The sequence below is a fragment of the Strongylocentrotus purpuratus genome, unplaced genomic scaffold, assembly GCF_000002235.5.
Source record: "Strongylocentrotus purpuratus isolate Spur 01 unplaced genomic scaffold, Spur_5.0 spur5_scaffold_6, whole genome shotgun sequence".
Taxonomy (NCBI): domain Eukaryota; kingdom Metazoa; phylum Echinodermata; class Echinoidea; order Camarodonta; family Strongylocentrotidae; genus Strongylocentrotus; species Strongylocentrotus purpuratus.
The window spans coordinates 42,657,607-42,675,064 of NW_022145612.1; the positions used below are offsets into that span (position 1 = coordinate 42,657,607).

The 17,458-nt window shown below is 37.6% G+C and overlaps 1 protein-coding gene across 1 annotated transcript; it reads right to left on the reverse strand.

The window, feature by feature from the left end:
• Window positions 1-2,188: 2,188 nt before the first annotated feature.
• On the reverse strand, window positions 2,189-17,123 carry LOC115919528 (early endosome antigen 1-like). The gene is made up of 13 exons (XM_030973592.1): window positions 16,980-17,123; window positions 16,522-16,629; window positions 15,810-15,974; window positions 15,135-15,212; window positions 14,522-14,605; window positions 13,581-13,718; window positions 13,081-13,161; window positions 12,467-12,598; window positions 11,280-11,465; window positions 10,237-10,420; window positions 9,627-9,681; window positions 8,745-8,964; window positions 2,189-7,338 (listed from the first exon to the last, which is right to left on the reverse strand). Exons 1-13 carry the CDS (start codon window positions 17,097-17,099, stop codon window positions 7,216-7,218), a joined length of 1,674 nt encoding a protein of 557 aa, XP_030829452.1. The 5' UTR covers window positions 17,100-17,123; the 3' UTR covers window positions 2,189-7,215.
• Between the last annotated feature and the right edge of the window lie 335 nt (window positions 17,124-17,458).

Here is a 17,458-nt window from a genome sequence, read left to right on the forward strand (position 1 = left end):
ATTTCCTCTGATGTCTAAGCTTTAAGTTGATACCAAATTTGGCTGCCCGATCTTGCCCGTTGTTATGTTAGAGCCGATTTCCCTTGCCACATTGCCCCGAAAAATGTGGGTTTTGGGGGTCCGCGGCTGAATCTTGAAGGATTCGTGGTCATAAATCACGGCGCGAGGGGGCGCGTGACACTTATTCTGACACCGCGGACCGAAATAAACACATTTTCGGGGCAATGTTGCAAGGAAAACGGCTCTAACATAATAACGGGCAGAATCGGGCAGCCAAATCTGGTATCAACTTAAAGCTTAGACATCAGAGAAAATGTTGGTAATAAAATTTTAGCGCAAATCCCTGGAAATCCAAACATTTCCTCTGGATTTATAAAAAATAAATCCCCAAACATGAGTTTTGGCGCACTTTGGTTCCTCCCTGGCCCACTGTGCGTCGTCAAGAGGATTTTTTTATGTTGGGGACCGGGATAAAATGCAATAAATTATTGAAAATTTACTGCATTTTCTGTTTTTTTAAATAATTTATGGAAACTGCCCCCTACCCTAGCCCCCGCTGCGTACAGTCATGGTTCAGTGACAAAGCAATGGCCTCGTAACTGTGAGACCCCAAGATCAAAACCGTGTCGATGTGCTATATTAGTGCCCTTTTGTGGGGCATTAATCCTCTTACTGTCATTTATGACTTGAGGGCGTAGGTCCCCTAGTTGATAAGCATATAGTAGCATACACATGCTTTAGCAGTCCCGCAAAACACACATTGGCAAATTATTATTCAATAAAATCTGAGATTGTATACTATTATCTAGATCTATTTTTTTAAAATTATTTTTAAAACAATTCCATAAATTGGGGTAAAAAGAAAATATTCCAACTTTATGAGCGACAGTGTATATCACACAACGGTACAGCGAATCGTCTTCTTTCTCTAATAATTTCATGAAACGTCAAAGCTTCCCCGCTTCGCGCGGGAGGGGGAGGGGGAGGGGGAGGGGGAGGGGGAGCAACCCTTGGGTTTACAATGTATAGGGGAGGGGGCTTGGGTTTGCAATGTATAGGGGAGGGGGAGGGGAGGGGGAGGGGGAGCAACCCTTGGGTTTACAATGTATAGGGGAGGGGGCTTGGGTTTACAATGTATGGGGGAGGGGGAGGGGGAGCAACCCTTGGGTTTACAATGTATAGGGGAGGGGGAGGGGGAGGGGGAGGGGAGGGGGAGCAACCCTTGGGTTTACAATGTATAGGGGAGGGGCTTGGGTTTACAATGTATAGGGGAGGGGGAGGGGGAGGGGAGGGGGAGGGGACTGAATTTAGACAAGGATTAAGAGTCGAGAATTGTACAACGAATCGTCTTTGTTCTCTAATGATTTAATGAATCGTAAAAGCTTCCGCGTTTCGCGGAGGAGGGAGGGGGAAACTCGCCCCTCCCTGCACCCACCCCAACCCCCGCATTACGTCACTGCTGGTCACCATTACGTACCAATATTTGGCTTGCATAATTTCAAATTTGGCCCCCCCCCTAAGAAATTGTGGATCCGCGCCTGCTAACCCTTAGATTTGTGAAAGTGACATGAGGGGGGGGGGGGGGGGGGGGGGGCTTGGGTTTACAATGTATAGTATTTCATATTCGTGTGTGTGTGTGGGTTGCTCTGATCTACGTATAAACGTACACGAAGGCGGCAAAACATGCGTCTAAAGACGATGAATATCATCGTGTTGAGGGCAATGGTGATAATCATGATGTATGTCATCGTTTTAAGGGTAATGGTGATAATCATGATGTATGTCATCGTTTTAAGGGTAATGGTGATAATCATGATGTATGTCATCGTTTTAAGGGTAATGGTGATAATCATGATGTATGTCATCGTTTTAAGGGTAATGGTGATAATCATGATGTATGTCATCGTTTTAAGGGTAATGGTGATAATCATGATGTATGTCATCGTTTTAAGGGTAATGGTGATAATCATGATGTATGTCATCGTTTTAAGGGTAATGGTGATAATCATGATGTATGTCATCGTTTTAAGAAGGAGACCAGGTTGTGATCATTAAAATAATAATGATGATGACGATGATAATGATAAAAGCATGAATAATGATAATAATAACTAATAAAGTAACTAAATTTTGCCTGACCACTCTAGCTGTGCAGCAGGTGAAAAAATGCAAATAGTACATAATTTTGTTGTCTTGGCAAGGTTGATATTCTTTATTAGATTTCTTTAAATATATACATGTATTTCCACTTCTTGTTAATCAAAAACTACTGAATCTATAAGTCAATTTGTACAAAATATTATTTCTGAATGATAAACTCTCAAAGTGATGTTTTACAACTAGACATATTGTAAAACAATCCAAATTTAAAACATGTTCAATAGATTTCATTACAAGCCCACATCTCAATCACGTAAGTTGCTGATTTGGTTTCTTTGTGACTATTACGGAAGCAAGATGGTTAATATTTAGCCTCAAATAGCTTCTGTCATACAACCTTGTGTTGTGTATATGATAATATAAAGCAACTGCAAATTAAATAAAAGAGAGAAAGACATAAGACTCTTGTTTTGAACAAAATTGAACTGAAATGCTACCCAATAACACCCTAAACTAGTATGAAAACGTTTGCCTCCATAAAAAAATAGAAAAGCGAGTGTCCATGTGAAGTCTTACCTTTCCCACTGTATATCTGTTTCGTTGTAAAATGTTGGTACATAATAGTCATAGATGAGCACACATCTATTCACCTAATATAGTCTTGCTCTACCCTTGATTAATTAGACATTTGGGAATAGAACTATATGATCATGGTTACCAATATAACAATATATATACTGCTATCCTATAGGTTTTCTCTCTCGATCTTATTTGTAACGAATCCATGCAATTTATTTTCAAATTAATTGTAATTTGTTTTATCTACTGGAAGAGCGCTGATAAAGAAAGCTTTAACACTTTGAACTGAATTTACTTTTAGTAACACATGACATGACTCCAGATATGGATTTTCAGTAGCAAAATATTGAGAGTAATAACATAATAATTGATTCTTAGAATTCCTGAAAATATAACAATCCGTAAATAATATCAATTCAGGTTAATAGTCGCAATATTCATCTTGGAAACATACAACGAATTTCCATTTTGTATGGACAATAAATCAATTCAATTCAATTCAAGATGTACACCAATAATTGCAACAGTGTACACGATGTACATGGAGGAACTATTACTTAGACATATCTTTAAAAAATATATAATGTACATAATACATCCGTTGAGAGCCAGAAGGGCAATGACCTGTGCTAAATGAATTGAGTTAACGTCCTTTTAGCTCTAAGTATGTAGGTGTATGCAGCATGGTTTTAAATCCATAAATATATCAAAGAAAAAGGCAGTGTTGGCCCTATATAGATGCAAGGTCTGTCCAACAAAACTTGGTATCCATGAACAAATTACAATTACGATTGATATAAGCTACAAACGTTGCATTTGATTGGCACTGAACAAATCTGTTGAGGAGTAATGGCAGTTATTTCTTGCATGTGTGTTGAATAGGCCCCTGAGACTACTACTTGTCCGGGGCCCTGCAGTGTTCACTCTGTATATACACATGACAATTCAAAGATGGCTAAATAACCCCTAGTATACACCCCATTAAGGTAATGTTGCTTCCCAAGATTTTTCTTGTTGGTAGCACCAGTAGTTTATTGGACATGGTTGTTGCTTTCACAAGGGTACATCCAATTTTACAGGGTTGTGAAATGCAAAATATGCAAAGATAGCTCGGAAAGAGGATTACAGAAATAATGGTCCACCTTCACACCCCAAATCAATTATACCTGAAGGAGAGACCCCGCCCCCCCCCCCCCCCGAGGGTTAACATCATTTAGTTCTCTTTTCGCCTCCCAGGCACAGGTGACGCCAAATACTTAATAATAACAATAATAATAGACATTTTGATGTTGACTGAACAACCAAGGGACATGAAGGGCTACAATTATTCAGGAAAGACTGAACCACATGGGGCCATTAATTCCATTTGGAACAGGTTTCTCTGTTTTTTAAATAATATAAACCTCTATGAACGTTATGGAAGGGATGGTATATAAATACTTTATTTCTTTCCAATGCAGTACCCTGTAAAATCTCCTAAAGAGCAAGATTGGGGAAGACTTGTAAATAATTACTCTTTCTGTGCTTGCATACAACTCTGCTGAACTGTGCAACTAGCATTATGCTTAGATCAATCCCTCCTCACTGGTAAGAGCAATTCATTGTAGATTAGATGTTTTCTCACTTGGTTCTGATATGAATAAATATGAACTAACATAAGAATGAAAATGTATTATAACATTATAATGCAAAATATTTTTGAATGCTCCCAAATCCAATAAATTCACAAATGCTTAAATGAAGAAAAAAAGGGAGAACATAAAATAATCATATACAACCAATATATGTCAGAAATGCATACATCACTGAGTAAATAATGATTGAAATCAATGGAATGTCACCAAAACATGAACAAAAAGCAAATTAAACAATCCTATCCTTTTTTATCAAGGAAAAATGCAAGAACGAATTGATATCTGTACAATGAAAGAAAAATAATATAAAAAATAACATATTGCAATCAAACACCTTCCCTTGAAAATGGAATCTATAATGATTTCTAATTGATATCTGCCTCTATATAATATATTTCTGAAACATATTGGCATTGTTATAAGAATTCTATAAGTGAACTTGAATAATCTGTGATGGTTCAATCAGTGCCTTAAAAGTAAATCTAAAATGTATGCTTCCTGTTGCGACTAGATAATATCCTCAACACAAAAAAACATTTTATAAGGGTCCAGCTAGAGAAAATCAATGATCTCCTTTGATTAGATTATGAATGGAACTCCTGAGTCCTGACCTAAAGTAAACACGTTTATAATGCTTGCACATAAATGTTTAGCAGTTCATGCATTACAGAAAGATGACTTAGACTGAAGGAAGAATTGGGGGGGGGGGGGGTGGGGGAGCCCCCAAAACAAAAACAAAACCAAGAACGAAAAACAAAATATGTGTATATTCTTTTCCACATGAGGTTTTTAAATACTACCAGTTATAAGTTTTGTTTTACTCTAACTACTTATGCACAAATAATGGTAAACCTACATATACATTGTTGTCAAGGATGAGAAAGCACTCTTTTTAGGTATATCGTATGCCATTATGTATTTCCCTGTCAGAATATTATATGCAGCAACAGCAGTGATAGCATGAACAATAAGATAAAAAATAGATAAGTAAAGTTTGATAAATTGATAGATACTAAAATAACAAAATTGTTTATCATGATAAATATACAAAAGAACAATCATAATGTGGGTAATAAAAAAGAAAGTAATATGTATGTCTGGTGGATTAATGTAGGAATGCAAAATGAAAATCACAATTATTAAATTTTAAACATACTTTTTGAAACTTATAGCACATCAAAACAGAAAAGTAAATCAACACAGATGATCTGAATAAAAAATCATTGCAATTTGATAATAAACCTACAGACCCAGAGAAATGAATTAGATGGTGAGATAACATATCAGGAAATAACATCATATATCACTTACCACTTTGCAAAAATAAAAATGGCTATATTTCTGTAAAATACAACTGTGTACAAAGAAATAATCAGGAGGAGGGGGGGGGGGGGTACTTTAATCAAGTGAATCATTGCAAGATGCTTAAAATTATCCAAAGGCATTAAAACTCCAAGTTCTGTATTCTACCAGTTCAGTCAAACCCAACCCTGGGGCTAAGGTCATGTTTCACAAAAGGATAACTTACACGTCAGACTAATGTTGTTTGTTAAACCCGACCTTAAACAAATGCCTAAACCTAGTGCAAGGTTTAAATTTTAGTAGAATATAGGCCCATATGTCTGTGAGAGCTGCAAGAGTCCATTGCTATTCTGTTATCATTGTAGATATAAAGATTATATCAGTCAATATTCCCCACATTCTTATCAATTGCTGAATGACTACAACAGTAATGTGAACAAGTTACTGAGCTGAAATAATGTCTGACATTGTAGCATTGGTTTTAACAAATACGTCTGATTGGACAACAGACTATCTTTATGAGGATCATACAAGCTCACGTACTAAGTTGTAAGGATTTTATTTACATTGAAGAAGTTAACAACTTTTTCATTCTGTGCAAAAATACACGAATCTAAATTCTGAAAGACATAAAAGCAAGACCTCACTTTTTCAAAAGCACTCTATAGCAAGGTGACTATGGTTCAAGGTCACCAATTCATCGGTTTCGTTTAGTATCTTAGTTTCATTGTTGGAAAATAATTTAACTAGACAGTGAAATAGGGAACAACTGATGCAGAGTACAAGCATACCCTTGCTTGCACAATCTATCGAAGGGGGAAGAAGATGCCGATTTGTGCAACGAAATAAGCGATACTGTGCAGAGTGGTGCATATTTCATGATAATCACAATATTTTGAATGGTAATCCAATCTTTTTACTCAGTACATTTGCATGAAATAAGAAAAATAAGAGAAACAGAATGGTGAAAGTTTAAAAAATGAAATGGTTAAGGACATTGCACCACACCACACTGTCCTTGTAGCGCACTCCCTTCATGAGTTGTCTGGTAGCTCGGTATGGACTAACTTCTCAACTTGGATACATCTTAATATCTGCATTCAACTCCAGTTCCCGATGGGTAGACAAACGACGTTTGAAGAAGCCGTCTGTGTTTGTTCCTAAGCAATCTTTTGCTGTTATTTCAAAGCTGCCACCCTAGGTGAATGTGGGTACTTTAAGTAGAAAAAACTTACTATATCCGACCTGTTGGCAGGAGCACAGTCGACTTCAGTTTGTTAATTATGTGTAATCAAGATCACCAAAGAAGTCAGGTCCAGAAGGAGTCCTCAAACGATCTAATTACCCAACAAGGTGACCCAAAGACTGCAGGGAATGCTGGACATTCACAAGGTGGGCAAACCTAGTCTATATGCCAATGTGCACCGTCATTAAGCTTATCTTTAACATATCTTGCTTGACTCTTTGCTGCCTCCTATGAAAGAACATGATAAACATAGTCGATTTGGACAGGTTTATCTTAAAGACAGAATTCACTACCACCCAGCTCTCAGTTCCTTACATATTATCCACCGGTATCTAAGGATAAGACTCTGGGGCTTTATTTTTTGAGCTCCACATAGCAAGCATCACAAACTCTGACTGGTTTCTTGGCCGATGCAATCATGGTGTTCTTACTGGAACATTCTTGACAGAAGATGTCGCCACAGTTCCTGCAGTGATGCTGGAAAAAAAAGACGAAAGAAAGTACCTTCATTTAGTAACTGAACGTGGGAATACTTAGGATGAAGCACAAATGAATACTAAATGGAAATGAGATCCTCTTTTATTTATATTCTATCCTAAACCTTCTTTTGTGTTGGCTTTTATCACTTGGACTAACATAATTCTACATTATAAAACAAGTTCTACAAAATAAAAAGAGCTTGTTTAACTCGTAAAAACTATGTTTTTGTGCAAAATACATTCTGATTACAAGTAAAAAATAAAATACTTAAATGAAGTTACTCTCCATAAATTTAGAAAGTCAGAAAACTGTTAGTGAAAGTATGTTAATTGCCATAACAAGTTGAAATCAAAACAAGTCATTGATTAATATCTGTACAGAGCTGGCCGCATAGACGTAAAGGTAAAAGGAGACTCAGCATGATCACCATGGGCGTGTATCTATTCCATGCAAATTTAAAATTGTTATGACAACATAATTTTCATTAAGTTTACAGAATACATTTCCATTGATGATAATAATAATATGCCGTTCTTATATAACGCATATCACATTATAAATAAAACGACTCTATGCACTTCCAAAGGACTTTGGATATGATTACCACGGCATTATCTCCAGCATCCGTAGCACTCGTCGATTTCAAGGAATAAATCCTACCAGATACCCACTTACTTCACCTGGGTCTAGTGTTGCAAATGTAGTTTATTGTCTTGCCAAAGGACATTAGTGCCACGTCGGGATTGTGGTTCAGGCACAAGAGACTTATCCACTAGACCACAACACCTCTACAACACCTCTACAACACCTTGATACAACACCTCTACAACACCTTGATACAACACCTCTACAACACCTTGATACAACACCTCTACAACACCTCTACAACACCTCTACAACACCTTGATACAACACCTCTACAACACCTCTACAACACCTTGATACAACACCTCTACAACACCTTGATACAACACCTTGATACAACACCTCTACAACACCTTGATACAACACCTCTACAACACCTCTACAACACCTTGATACAACACCTCTACAACACCTCTACAACACCTTGATACAACACCTCTACAACACCTCTACAACACCTTGATACAACACCTCTACAACACCTCTACAACACCTTGATACAACACCTCTACAACACCTCTACAACACCTTGATACAACACCTCTACAACACCTCTACAACACCTTGATACAACACCTCTACAACACCTCTACAACACTTTGATACAACACCTCTACAACACCTTGATACAACACCTCTACAACACCTCTACAACACCTTGATACAACACCTCTACAACACCTCTACAACACCTTGATACAACACCTGTAACACCTTGATAACTGCGATTAAATGTCAAAGGTTATCAAGAAACGTACCTTCCTAACAGCAAGTGAGAAAGCTTTGCTACAGGACATGCAGTCCAGCACCTCCTTGTCATCGGTCCACTTCCTACCCATTGCCTTGGTCTGGGTGATTTGAAGGGCTTGGTTCTCACGACCAAGCTCGTGCATGGCCGCCTGCGCATCGTCCAGCTTCCGTCGCAGCTCAGCGGTCTTTGCCTGCAGCTTCTCCACATCCTTCTCATTGCTCAAGCACCTAGGGAGAGGGCGGATTGCACATCAGATTTTTATGGATCGAACAAGATATTCTAAGGCTTTATGCTCCTAAAGTAACACACTGAGCATTCCTTTAATTCCTTCTTGCCATATTCATTGTATTTTGCCATATGGCCCAAATTAAAAAAGGAGGTTTAAATTTAACCCATGGTTTAAACCCTCATTTACATAAACCATGGTTTAAAATTAGCGCAAATTAAGCGTACCTTGCCTTGCGCGTGTCTTATCTTGGAACTCTGACTGTGTCGCGCTTGATCTTGCGCTAATTTTAGACCATGGGTTATGTAAATGAGGGTTTAAACCATGGGTTAAATTCAAACCTCTAATACCTTAAACCAAGACAGTATTTTGATCTTTCTACATTCAGCTTCAGCTCCATCGTTCTTTTCAAATACTCACTTTCATGACTAATGATTTACTTCAACAACTCTATTCTCATTTTCTGTTCACTTCGTCTTCCTCAATTTACAAAATCTCTCTCTCTCTCTCTTTCTCTCTCTCTGACACACACACTGTCTCTCTCCTTCTCTCTCTCTCTCTCTGTCTTTTCCTCCCTCCTTCCTCTCTCCCCTCACTCCCTCCCTCCCTCCCTCTCTCTCTGCACTCATCCATTTTAGTTCTATGCACAGAAGAATCACTTACCTTTCCAGCAGGGCCCTCCTCTCATCTTGACTGTTCTGAATGGTCGCCTCCATGACTAAAAGAGAAGAAGGAAACTGAATAGTTTGAAAACCAGCACTTTCTCTTGGTGTCTGTAATATGATAGTATAACTCAAGCTGGTCCAGCATGTTCTGACATTACTTTCTTTTCATAGCACTAATCATTTTCACTTTTAGTCCATTTATCAGCCATTAAAGCCCCACTGCACTACATATAGCTACCTGCGCCCCCTATACAGCCAACAATGCCTAAGCGGTACCCGTTGATCCCCCATGATGCTCTTTGTCTTATGTTCATTGAGAGCTGATCTGATGAGATAACCACCTGCCAGTGACCTCACAGGGAGGTCTAATCCCTCTATGTCAAACTAGTGCAGAGGGGCTTTAAGAATTTTTTAATGGCACATTTCCTATTGAGTTTCAGGGACAATGCCTAAGTCAATCATTTGTAATACCATTTTTCAAAGAAGGAAGCAAGTCTTTGTTTTACCCGTAATTAATTTTTCTTTTCAAACTTGAATGGTTTACCGGTAACCAATATTTGCAACATTAATGTCAAAGGTCGGTAATATTATCTAATTTCCATGTTTACCATGTTTTTCTCCTTGAAAGTCTTCTACGGTCTTCTCCAGTTCCCTGGAGCGTGTATCAGCCTGCATCATGTCACTGCGTAGGGTGCCCAGGTTCTCGTTGAGGGCGCTAAGCTGCATGTTGTAGCGTTGCTCCTGACGCTCTCGCTCCTCTTCTGCTTCCACCTTAGCTTGTGTCTCACTTGCCTGAACAAGACAACAACGAAGAGCAAAAGAGCAAATCAAAATCAGTTTCAACTGTTGATTCTGAGCGAACTGCTAAAATTCATCATAGATCAGATTTATCACTGGGAATCTCTACATACTAGATCTCTTTTTTGTGGGTTAATGGTAGATTTGCATAGAGTATTTGCTAAATTTTTAGGAAAATGACAAACAAAATGAATACAAATTAAAGATAAAGTTGAGTTCTGGTCATGCGATTGCATTGTGAAAGAAAAGGTGTGGAATGGATCAGAAAAAGGTTGATCATGTAGTATGAAAGTATTGGTGTGTACTGCAAGGTTCTGGAGTCATCAAAATGATAAGAAATTTGGCCCAGGCTTGGTAAAGTAACAAGCAATGTACACAGAATGATGTAACTGGGACTACACAAATGGTGTTGGGGCTACCTACCTTGATTTCCTTATCTTTCTATGCTCATCACTCAAGCAAGTATACATTTTCTACCAAAATTGTTTGGCAAGTGACATTCATTTATAATCTTGCACATTCAGCGGAAGTTTTTTTTTATTCTGTGAGAATTCATTTTTTTTTTACCAGAACAAAAGTTTATCTTTAATTTCATTTAATTAGCAAGGATGGAGGGATAAGGTTTGTAAGAGTGTAGGCAGAAAGTTCACTTCATATACATATAATCTAACTTGTTTGCAAGTATTTCAATCAGTATTTTCAGGCTATGTACAAACCATCCAAGGCTAGTTTGATTAACATTCTTTGAATGTGAAACATTCAACTTTTACAAGGTAGCATTTACTAATTCAGATGTATCAATTAAATAAAGCCAACGCATGTCCAGAGAAGTCTAGCAATGCACTCTCTTTACCAGTTTGCTTTGTAATGCAGCACTCTCCTCCCGCAGCATATTCTGAACCTTCTTGGACACTTCCTTGGTCTCTTCATGGTCGGCGAGGGCAGCAGACAGTCCGTTGTCCTTCTCCGTCAGCTGAGACTGTAGTTCTAGCTTCTGGGTGATCAGTAGCTGTCTGGCGTCCTGCAGGGAGCTTACCTCCTACAATATGAAAGGAATCATTCAAGTTTGACATCGGTAGACTGACGTGAACAACTAGAGAGCCTAAATGTTGATCAAAATTACGCATTTGGCTTTTGGGGACACATGACAAGTTATTTACTGAATTTGATTTACTGTTGCTAATTATAATTATTGATATAAAACTTATATCATTATTTCTATTAGTACTGTTTATTTTTTAATCACTAATTTTTACATTTATGCATAGCATAACTATATGTATGCACCTACTACTATTATTAATAACATTCGGTACCCACTATCAATTCTACTTTTACAACCATTTCTTCTCGTGCATACAATATTCTAATTGTTAACACGTGGATGTTATAATGCTTGTAAAAATGATGTCAAATCTCCCATATATATTTATCAATTATATTACAAAGAAAATGGCATGTTGACCCTGGTTGTAATCATTCGACGTAGTGGAGTCTTGATTAAACAATTCATTCATCTGCTCAACTGTTGAACAGACAATCTTAAATTTCAGGTATCCACATACATTGTTTATGATAGAGGTTTCCAGACAAGAAATGTCAATAGCCTTAGTTTACAGGAAGTTCCTCAATAAGCCTGCCTTCATCAGCTCAAGTTTGCCAAATAACCCGCTATTTTCAGACTCAGGATATTATCCTGAAGCTTGAAATTGCGTCCTCACCAGACCGATATGCTCATCACAAACTAGCTAGGACGGGTGCAAATTAGCCCACTATTTCCCAAATAGCTGGATATTTTAGGAAAAAAGACCAAGATTTCTCTTGATATTTTCTCGACCAAATATCCCGCTAATTGTAACTGTGGGCTGATAAAGACGCAAAATAGCTGGATAATTTGCGATTGGGATTGTTACATTAGCGGGTTATTTGGCAAACTTGAGCTGATGGAAACAGGCCTAATGTGACTCAGATAAAATATAGCCTTGAACAACTGTTTCAAGCTCATGCTACTACGATCACAGACATCACTCAGGTCCCTACCTTTGCTCGTTCTGTTTTTTCTGTCTGTAGTAAGCCTTTCGTTTGTTCTAGTTCTGACTGGAATCCATCTCTGCTCTCTCTCAACTCACTCGCCGTGGTTCTCTCTTGCTCAATACAGGATGTCAATGTAGCCTGCAATGGAAAAAAATAAGTCATTTATATCTCATTTTAAAGCTTGTTCTTATCTCAATGTTGAGCTTGGGTTGAATAGCATCACATTCGCACAAACATCTATTGGTGTTTTTTCCCTCTTGATTATAATTACATTGTATGTTAACTCTGAGCTTGGCAATAAAGGAGAAAACAACAACAAAAATTGGACAAAACACTCCCCCAAAATACCTAACATTTTCTGGTAATGTCTCACTTGAAAGTTGTTACTAATGACCAAAATACGAACAAACATACAAATTGAAAAAGGCAAAATTTCCTGGAAAAGAGGAATACTCAGAAAATTTGTCAAGAATTCTATCAGTAAAGCTAAATGAGAAATAGAAGGTTTTCATTTGTAATTTATGAAATATGGGGCAGACATCTGCAACAAAGTAATTTAAAAAGAAAATCTGTTTCAAGTATTATATCTTTTTTTCCACTACAACAAAAATAAATCTTACCTTTTCTTCATTGAATGATCTCTCTTTATCTTGTAGAGACCGTTCTAGTGTAGACATCTTTCCTTCTAAGCTGGAATTAATCTGGAAAGAAAGAAATTAATGAAAATCCCATAGAGCCTTGATTCGTTTTTAGCTCTGTATTAGTTCTGTATGCTACACTTTTTTTACTCTTTTCATAATCATTCTACACAACTATTAAAAGTACTGATAGAAAGAAACTGACTGTAATGGTACATGTATATCTTAATGGCACGTATCGAAGTTTGCTACGAGTTGGAAAAATAAATTGATAATCTAACCATGATTACTTTGTCAAAACGAATAAGGGGTAAAACTAGAATCTAAGAATTCTGTAATACCTCTTGCAAGCCTTTAATGCTGCACATAAGAGATGCCTCACTGCCTCTGACTACCTCCTTTTGTTATGCTTTCAAGTGTTGTTTTTTCTTCTTCCAGGTTTATCAACTTAAATACAATCTGTATATCTAATTCAGTAATACCTCTTGCAAGCCTTTAACGCTGCACATAAGAGATGCCTCACTGCCTCTGACTACCTCTAGATCTTCTTCCGTCTTTGTGAGTGATGCATGGAGACTCTCAACCTCTGTCTTGAGAGCCGATGACTTGTCACCAAGCTCCTACACACGCAACAGACATTACAAGAAACAACAGAAAACAATCATGATGCTATGCTTAAACTCCTACATAATAGTACCATCACCAGACCTGCCAACCTCTGGAGTTCAAAAATTGTATTCTTTAATCCCAAAAGTTGCATTTTACTGACAAAAATTGTATTTAAAAAAAACATGGATCAATGCCTCTTTACAGTACCTACATACAAGAAGAATTTATTTTATATGGATCATTGGTTGAATGTGCATAATTTCGCCATGACTGGTGTGTTTGATAAACCAATCAACATCCCCAAATTGCTGATGTGAGATGCTTGTAGGATACTTAACAGGACAGAATGGGAATTTTGCCATTGAAAATGGCACACACACACACAAAATACTAAAAAATACAACAAAAAAAGAGGAAAATCATACTGTCGCATTAACTTCTAAAAATTGTATGAAATACGATTAAATCGTACTGGTTGGCAGCTCTGCATTACTGTAAGTTTAAAGAACTAAAATGCTTTTGGTATGCTTCAAAGTGTTTCTTTTTTTCTTCCAGGTCTATCAACATAAATACAATCTGTATATCACAATCGCAGAAGTACTTCTATTAATAAGAATTTTGTTATTGAGAAAACCAGCCCTAAAACAAGATATTCATCATACCAACTGATAAATTAAAAAATATCAACTAAATCAATGTCGACTTCTAATTCCAAGCATCTATGATTTTGAAAGCATCTAGGATATTTATTTATTTTCTTATTTATTAATTTTTTTTTTTTTTTTTGGGGGGGGGGGGAGGGTAGAAGGCATACCTTGATTTTAGATTCCAGTTTGACCACTTGAACTTCATAGTTCTTACACAGTTGACATTCCTTAGCCAAGTCCTTCTCTAATACCTGCAGAAATAGGAAACAGATGGAGAGAGAGAGAGAGAGAGAGAAACAGAGAGGAAGGGGAGAAAAAAGGGGTCAGGCGTTAAATACAGAAACAGTGAAATACCCTTTGTTAGCACACATGAATATCTCTCTACAAATTGTCTGAAATCGAATCAGATCCAAACACAGTGATTGATAATTGTAAGTCATGACAGTGATCGATGATTGTTTAACTGCTAAGAAAGCATGTGTATAAGTAAACAACCAGGTGACCGATGGCTTTTAGTCCTCTTTGAGGGACTTGGTAATGAGGATTAATGACTTACCAAAGGACACAAGCGCATTGACTTGGTTTCGAAGCTGGGACTTCCCGGTTACGAGACCACTGCTTTACCACTGAGCCATCGCACCTCCTCAAGTAAATATGACAGTAAATGTGACCGAGAGAGATGGAAAAATGCTGCTAACTATCACTGACACCTCTACATCACAATGAATAAAGGGGTACCCATATTACTTGAATGTGATAAAACTGAAACTAATGTATTACCTCAATCTTCTGCTGCATATCTCTCTGCACATTGTCCCTGGTGACTATCTGTTGTTCAAGCATCTCACACTTGGAAAACTGAAAATTTGAGAATAAGAAAAGCAAAGATGAGCAATATTTGTTGTCTCTCTGTCTTCCCTTGTACACCTCTGTCTGTCTGTCTGTCTGTCATTGTTTTTCTTTCTTCCACCGTTTCTCTGAGAGAGCAAGTTTAATTTTACCCACACAAGTTTATATTTGTTTAACTTAACTTTATGTTAACAATTTATTTATGATGGATCACTATCGATCTTAAACTTTATTGATTTTTTTTCCACTTATTTATTCATAACTCTAGAATTGGATTTGAGTTTAAGATCAAGAGTTCTCACTATCAATACAGAAGTTTTTTATCATTGAAACAGTGATAACATTCCCCAACCTAGTTAGACCACCTGTACCTTGAGGAACATCACTATATCCTTTCACGTATATTCTCTGATAGGCCTTCAGGTGATATTTTTGATGATAGTTTACCAATATTCATATGCTCTCTGTGTATTCCATGTAAAACAAGGCGCAACCAAATGAGCAACCATTATTCAGTCAGTCGGTCAGACCATCATTAAAGCCATTAATTTGCATATACGGACAGTAATTACTACAAATTTCTCTTCAGGTGCTCTAATTGCTTACGCTTTCTGCCAGTGAGCCATCTTGGAGCTCCGTCTGTTTCTTCAAGTGAGCGGTCTCCTGTTGTTCGGCAGTGAGTTCAGCATGCAGAGATATGCGGCTTGCCTCTAGCTCTGACACACGGTCTGTCAGAACCAACTCTGATTGCGTCTTCTCAGCTAATCCAGCCTGTTGGGAAGACAAGACAAGAAAGAAATATGATCTGAGAAAAAAAAATTGAGTTGGGATACTGAATAAAATTCTCTCAGCATTACATTGGCCACAATCACAAAAGACATGTAGTGATCATGGATTGAAAATCAATTTATCTGGTTACGATGCAAAAAAGTTATGGTACAAAATATAAGATGTGTAAGCGAATTTCAAAAGATACTGCACGGAAAGGAGACTGAATTCGAGGACAGCTTGCAGAAACGCCATACAATCAATATATAAACCGAAACCTGTCTTAAGGCTCGTTCAGATATGCAGCAGCAAGACTGTGACGTTTTTTCTCATGATGACGTAAAGTGTAATATGCTTCACACTTCTGAATATTATAACACAGAGCAAAGTGAATACCCGCCAAGTCCTTTGTTGCACACAGTTGCCATTCATTTAACACCTTTAAAACAAAAAGGGCAGCTTTTTTGCAGCGGTTTGCCGCCCCATGTCTGAACAATCCTTAAGGGGGCATCTCTCCGTATGACCACCGTATTATATGGGCCACACTTACCTTAGCTTCAACAAGCTGCATTTGAGTAGTATCAAGAGCATTGGTTAGCTCTGTGACTTTAGCCTGCTCTGAGTTCAGCTTGTTCGTCATCTCCTCTGTAAACTTGGTCTGAAAATGAAAAAGATAGTTGTAGATGTAACGGGAGCTGAATATCATTAACTACAGATACAGTAGTCACAAACAGTCTAAAAAGAACTAAAGAAATTAAGAATCTAAAGAATCTAAAGAATCTGTGACAAAGTATGTGCCAGAAATCTGATGTGTTTGGTTTTGATTCTTTGTGCAGCCCTGTATGTTGTAAAGATTATAATATAGTGGGAGAATAGAAAGGGAGAGAAGGGAGGAGAGATAGAAGGAAGGAGAGAGAGAGAGAGAGAGAGAGAGAGAGAGAGAGAGAGAGAGAAGGGGAAGAAAGGCGGGAAGGAGAAAGAGATGACAGAAGATGGGAGCATTCATACCTTTTCCTGTGCATGTTGTTCTACTTGTTGTTTGACGAGTTGTTCCTTGTCTTGTAGTACAGTGTTACGAGAATCCAAAGACTCTTGTAGATTGTTCACCCGTTCGTTAACTACGGTCATCTGAAACAGAGAACATTACAAATTAAATTTTACGAGTCAAATTTACAGCACACTTTACAGGCACGATATAGCATCTGAAAGACTTTGACTGGAATACGATAAAGGCGGATGAGACAGAAATTAATACTTCAACTCATCAAAAGTGCACCCCAGAGTGGGGAGTAATATAGACAGGTAGCCTTTGACACAAGCTACTGGTGTTCAAACTGTGTTGTACACAATGGGACTGGATGGTGATTGCTCTTGCTATAAATGTTCCTTCCATGATCTGATTCATCGATCAACGTCTTTCATCAATGATTGTGGATCACATTAAAAGCTCAACATATATGGCTGACAGATAAACAAAGAAGAAACTA

Bases quoted from the DNA above. Each gene is read 5' to 3' on its own strand.
- LOC115919528 (XM_030973592.1), bottom strand. From the start codon at position 17,099: ATGACCGTAGTTAACGAACGGGTGAACAATCTACAAGAGTCTTTGGAT. The intron at 15,213-15,809 runs GTAAGCAATTAG...TCAAATTTTCAG, and splicing joins ATGGCTCACTGGCAGAAAGC to TTTTCCAAGTGTGAGATGCT. The intron at 13,162-13,580 runs GTATTACTGAAT...CTTTCTTTCCAG, and splicing joins GCGTTAAAGGCTTGCAAGAG to ATTAATTCCAGCTTAGAAGG.